This window comes from Rhizophagus irregularis, chromosome 8 (assembly GCF_026210795.1).
Source record: "Rhizophagus irregularis chromosome 8, complete sequence".
Lineage (NCBI taxonomy): Eukaryota > Fungi > Glomeromycota > Glomeromycetes > Glomerales > Glomeraceae > Rhizophagus > Rhizophagus irregularis.
In genome coordinates, this window is record NC_089436.1 from 2,093,549 (window position 1) to 2,099,548 (window position 6,000).

The following is a 6,000-nucleotide window of genomic DNA, read 5'->3' on the forward strand; positions in this document are numbered from 1 at the left end:
TTCCAATTATTGATAAATCATTTAGCGTAGGTTAACGTGTGATCTATGGATGCTAGAGACATGATCGTACCACCATTCGACGCGTCTTGTCGAGAAGAATCCAATGATATATGGCTCAACTTTGTACGATCACTAGATGGCCGGCTATTCGATTTTTCGCTTTTTATAAAAATCGGATTAAACCGAATCGAACTGCCGGTTTTTCGGTTCTAATACCCAAACTGAACCGAACCGAATTTTGAGCCGGTTTCAGATCGGTTCCCCGGTTTAGCTCGAACCGTTCAGAGCTTTAGTTTTTACATCAAGTAAGTTGAGAATTTTTGCAAGTATATTAGTAATTATTTTATATTAAATACAACTTGGAGCTGTTTTTTTATTTTTTTTTTTATAGTTTATAGAAAAAATTTATTTAGAAAGCAAAATTATTCAAAAAAAATATTTCAATAAATAAATAACTCTAAATATTAATAATGATATTTTAGCGAATTTAGATTATGTATTGATTAGTTGTTTAATTAAAAATCTATTTGATATTTATTATTAATTATTTTTCAGTTAATTTTTTTTCGTTAAATCATTAAATATTCTGGATTTTGTAAAGTTTTTCTTTTTTTTTTAATAAACTAACTTGATAATATTTTTTCCTTTTTTTTCTAGAAACTCCTTCTACTAGTTTCGAGTTAAATAGGTAAATATTTTGGGAGAAGTCTTAAAAGTTTTTTTTATATATTTTTTGACATTTTTTCTTATGTAAGAACGGTGTTTGATCGATTTTAATCAGTACTGCGCCATATAACTAATAATCGGCAAATTCTGTGAATCGGTAAATATGATAATCTACCTGTATTTCATTAATACTTGAGCGAAAACTCTTGTCTTAAAATTATTATCAATACTAACAAATAAGTAAAGTACTATTTTAGGACCCCGAAAAATACATATAAAGGTCACATGTAAGTTTGCTTAACCATATTAATAAAATTTCCAAAAGTCATAAAATTTTATTTGCATAGATTTTGAGATTTTTTAAAAGGTTATATATATAGTTTGCGTAATAACAATCATTTTTATATGTCATATATTTTAATTTGCGTAGTCAACAGTATTTTTTAATAAAATATATATATATATATAATTCTAGCAGTCTTCTACTAATTAGCAGCATAACGCCTTAGAATTCCAGCAATTTTCTACTAATTAGCAGCATAACGCCTTGGAATTCCGGCAATTTTCTACTAATTAGTAGCATAACACCTTGGAATTCCAGCAATTTTTTACTAATTAGCAGCATAATGCCTTGGAATTCCCTAATAAGCAGCATTACGCATAGTATAATACATAAATTTTTGAAAATACATAACAATCACCAGACAAATCCAGTTACACCAATTTACTAATTGTTAAAATTCTGTGTAACATTAATCGTTAAACTTCATTCAATATTAACTTATTCAAACATAATGTTACGTCATGATTTTATCACAGAAAATCAACTTCTGACTTCCATTTTAGGTATTAAATTCATTTTTTTGAACATTAACTAATTAAAATAGAAATTCAAAATATTCGAGATTTTTTTCATTATTTTGGTCTTTTTTCTCAAGATCCTTTTTAATTTCAAGCTGTTAAATATCAACAATAGCCAAAATATATGTAAAAAGATGTGCCAGTTACGTCTACTTTATCTTATAAAATTAGTTTACATACTAGATTTTTTTTTATATATGTAAAAACACTTTTTGTAATAGAAATGCACTTTTTCAATATTACAACCTGACTTTATTGCTTTGAAAAAAAGATATTACCTATTTACTTTTCTTTTTACGCCTAATATTATTATTCCAATACCTTTTAACACGCTGGATATTCCATTCTTGTGATAGTTTACTTAAGACTTCATTAATTTCAGTTTCTGTGGGTATTATTTCCTTTTGTAACAAGCAACTTAAGATTTGTTTTTCTTCTTCAGTTGTTATAATTCTAATTCTTTGGTGTTTTAGTTGAGGCTCATTTTGATTGTCTAATTCAATACTTGCTCTTTTTAAATTACCTTTAACTGACTGAAGAACTTGTTCGTTAGATTGAATGGGTAACACACCAGATGATTGATTCCCATTATTTTTTGGCACAGTATTCTTTCTTGGTTTTTTATTTTTTGATAAATCAGAAATTTTAGTTTTCATTACTGACAATACCCTTCTTCCTTTAGTATTAATTACCTCAGTTTTTATTACTTCTTGCCGAAAAATTTCTTTGATTCTCTTTAATCCATCCATATATGCTTGGTTTATTTTTATTAATCCTTCTTGATTCAATTGGGGTGGAGAGTTTTTCTTAAAAAGATCATGATTAATAGGATTATCCATTTCGAATGCTTCTAATAAATCATGCACTAATTTTCATAATGGTTCAATATGATTATTTGTGTTGCGATCCTTATGTTGATATGTGTAAGTACCCAGAAATTCATTTAATAATGTATCTATTCGATTTCTTTCCTCTTGAGTTGCTTTAATTTGTAACTCTAAGTTTTCTTGATTACACGAATTTCCAGTAATATTCTGTTTAATATAAGCAACACCATGAGTTTCTAACGCTTCATCAAAAGCAGGATAATGTCCTTCTCTTGCTAAATTTATAGAAACACAAAGACGAAGTTTTTTTTCTAACAGTGGATATTTTTCTAAATTCGCAAGAAAATGTGTAACAGAAGTAGCATAATTGCTTTTTCCCGCGACAGGAAAAAGTGGAGCAAAAGCTGCTAATCTAAATTTTTGTAATTCATAATTTCCACAGCGTATTCCGGTAAGATGAGTTTTCCATATTGCAAACCATTCATAATATAAGTACCATATTCTTAAGTATATTTTCTCATTTGCAGGACAAGATAATATTTCTTGATTTTAATCTTACTTTTTTGTAAGTATATATTAATGGCTGCTCCAACTGCAACCCAGATTAGTTCTAAAACCCTTCTTGTAGATCGATAGTCAATAACAGCTGCAAATTTATCCAAAAATTTCACACCTAAAGCCGTAGCCAAATCATATATTCCGTAACTTGAAAATAATGTAACCAAGGCGCTCATCATATCCTTTGAGGTGTGCCACTAACCAAGAATAGGCCGTATATTTTCTGATTTATTGCGGCATTTAATTAATCGTCTAAATATCGCCTCATCTGCACAAATATCTAGAAAATCATTCTCCTCCAAAGAAAAATCTCTTCTATACATTTCCGTAACATGTAAGATTTCGTTATCATCATTTGAAAATCCACTTGGTTCTAGTATGACTACGTTTGGAGGTAGAAGATTACAGCCGAATTCTGTTTGCCTTAATATTTCTGAATTTATTGCTGTAAGATCAATCTTATTGTATTCTAGTTCTTGTCTTTCATTGTACCGGAATGCCAGCAAACTTATAAAAATTTCATTTATTTTGAAAATAATATCGCGCATTTCTTGTGATATTCCAAAGATTTGTGTATCAATATTTAGATCACGTATTGGTTCTGGTTTTTCAACAATAACTTCCGGTAATGAAAACTGAAACACCATTCTTAGCGTAGCATGTAATGTACCTCAAGTTACATCATAAATATTTCCAAATTGAAAGCTTCTTTCTTTAAAATCGATATTATCAATCACAGCTAAATTAAAGACATTTTTTTCGGTCAATAGGCGTTTAGAAGGGTCAGCACTTTTCATCCGTATTTTTTCCAATCTTCGTTCATGTCTATTCGTATGTCCAATAATAGAACATTTGGTTAAAAGGTCATGCAATGAAGATAATAATTTTGGTCATCGGCATAATAAAGCTAATACATTCGGTAGCCACAAATTTAGGTATGGAAATGTAAAATTAATTAAAGCTGAAATTAATAAAGAAAGAAGATGGTTGATTTTTTGCGAATCTAATTCCTTTAATGATTTTTCTTTTAGGAGTCATTTTCGGTTGGATTCTGCGGTCTTTCTTTCCAATATTGTTGTAAGCATGGACTCAAAAAAATTCGTTAAAGATCCGGGAAATACACTAATATAATCATTAAGACTTTTTGGAGTTTGTAAGTTATTTATATTTTTTTTAAGACATTTATATGATTGCCATAGATTTTGTCCCATTTTCTGGCCAATTTCTTTATATTTTAGCTCATTCAATTCCTCTTCTTGAAATTCGATAGGAATTTGGTTTAATTTTATTACTGTTTTTAATATAAAATAACTTGGAGCACTGTGATTAGAATATAGAGATTTATCGAGTGTATTAGATATGTCTGGTTGTGATACTATTGTAGATTTATTTTTTGCATTAAAAAATGGACTAATTTGTGGCAAAATTGCCGTAAGAACATTTTCCTGATATTCAAAATTTTCATTATTTGTGACGTGTAGAAGCCAATTGGCCAACATTTTCAAGTTTTTTTTTATATCCCCCTTATGGTCTCCCCTTTTTTTACATGATAGTGTTTCTCGACCTCTTTCTGGTCTAGTGTAAAAATGTCCTCCTTCATGTTCATAACAATTACAACATACATATCGAGGATTTTTAATTTTATCAAAAGCATGTTCACATAAAGAATTGTATGGTTCTAACGCGCTACAATTAATTGGCCATTACAGACCACTTGAACATTCCTTTCAATTATCTTCCATGAATGTTTCTCGCATCCCGTGCCTCGTGTAAAAAAATAATAAAGTTTTTCACAAAATAAATATCTTCTTCGATAAAGTACACTTTGACTTGTGTCTTTTAATTGTTTAAAGCCCGGCTCATAAAGATTTTTTTGATCATTGTTAAAATGATAACTATAAACGCCTAGCCATTCTAATACACCATCTGCTTCAACAATGCTTTTCCCATCTATTTGATATAGTACATCACAAAGCTGCCATAATGTTCAAAAACTTTTTGAATTTTCACATCTTTTAATATGGCCTTCGATCTTATCAACAATAACACATCGTATTAAATTTTTAGATGCTTTTTGTTCAATAATTATATCATTGTCTTCCGAATCTGTTTCTGAAATTGAATCATCGTCAAATATACTATCTGTTTCACTTGTATCCTCTATATCAATAACTTTTTTTAAATATTTTTCATCCAAAGACAAAGTAACTTGTTCAATTTCAGTTTCAAAATTATCATCATATATAGTTTCAGATTTCGTGTTTTCACTATCAAAAAGACAATATTCTTCGCTTCCTTTTGGTAAAATACTTGATATTCCTAAAAGTGAAGCTTTTGGGGCTTTTTCGTGTGTTTTATTTAAAGACATTTCAGAATTTAAAAGTTTATACGTAAGCTTTGTAAGTAACCTTATAGCCGAGATCCTCTTAAACTAAATTCAAAAAGCGCGTTCGACAACATCTACTTTTAAAAAAAAGGCTTTTTTTGATCTGTAACTAAATAGCATTTCTTATTAGCCAGCCAATAATTTTTTTATTGTGTATGAAACTTCAGTTATTTGACGATTTTTATATGAAATCGGTGATGTAATATGTAGATCATTACTAATTAAAAAATTTGATCATCATGTGACTGGATTTGTCCGGTGATTGATAATTGACGGCTAATCTGATTGATAATAGATAATTTTTTTTTCAATTTTTTGACTTTTAACAGACCATTTTATTGAAAGAAAAAAATAAAATAATTTTTTTTGGTCTGTAACAAACCATTTTATTCAATAAAATTTTTTTTTTTGGCCTTTACTGTTATATTTTTTTAACAACAGGCCATTTTATTAAAAAAAAATATTTGGTTTAGAATGTTATTAATATTCCTTTTTATTATTTTTTTTTAAAAGCAACTTCTTAAATCTAAAATTTATTATTTTAGATACCAATATCTTGGAAAAATATGAGTTAAGAGAAAAGTATAGTCAATTTTTTTTGGGAATATTACCATACTAATATTCCTTTTACTTTTTTCTTAGGAACTTGGAATTCAGACTGGAACTCCAATGCTCACTGTAAGTAAAGAATTTTTTAGCTTT

General features: G+C 28.3%; 3 protein-coding genes across 3 annotated transcripts; all 3 read right to left on the bottom strand.

Annotated features, from left to right (window-relative positions):
- Positions 1 to 1,805: 1,805 nt before the first annotated feature.
- Positions 1,806 to 3,559, bottom strand: OCT59_028374 (uncharacterized protein; the record flags this gene model as incomplete). The annotated part of the gene is made up of 3 exons (XM_066147239.1): positions 1,806 to 2,392; positions 2,459 to 2,896; positions 3,115 to 3,559. 3 exons carry the CDS (start codon positions 3,557 to 3,559, stop codon positions 1,806 to 1,808), a joined length of 1,470 nt encoding a protein of 489 aa, XP_065993964.1.
- A 387-nt stretch (positions 3,560 to 3,946) lies between these two features.
- OCT59_028375 (uncharacterized protein) lies at positions 3,947 to 4,411 on the bottom strand (the record flags this gene model as incomplete). The annotated part of the gene is made up of 1 exon (XM_025327039.2): positions 3,947 to 4,411. The coding sequence occupies one exon, from the start codon at positions 4,409 to 4,411 to the stop codon at positions 3,947 to 3,949; it is 465 nt and encodes a 154-aa protein (XP_025173203.2).
- Positions 4,412 to 4,899: 488 nt separating this feature from the next.
- OCT59_028376 (uncharacterized protein) lies at positions 4,900 to 5,280 on the bottom strand (the record flags this gene model as incomplete). Its single annotated transcript, XM_066147240.1, has 1 exon — positions 4,900 to 5,280. The coding sequence occupies one exon, from the start codon at positions 5,278 to 5,280 to the stop codon at positions 4,900 to 4,902; it is 381 nt and encodes a 126-aa protein (XP_065993965.1).
- Between the last annotated feature and the right edge of the window lie 720 nt (positions 5,281 to 6,000).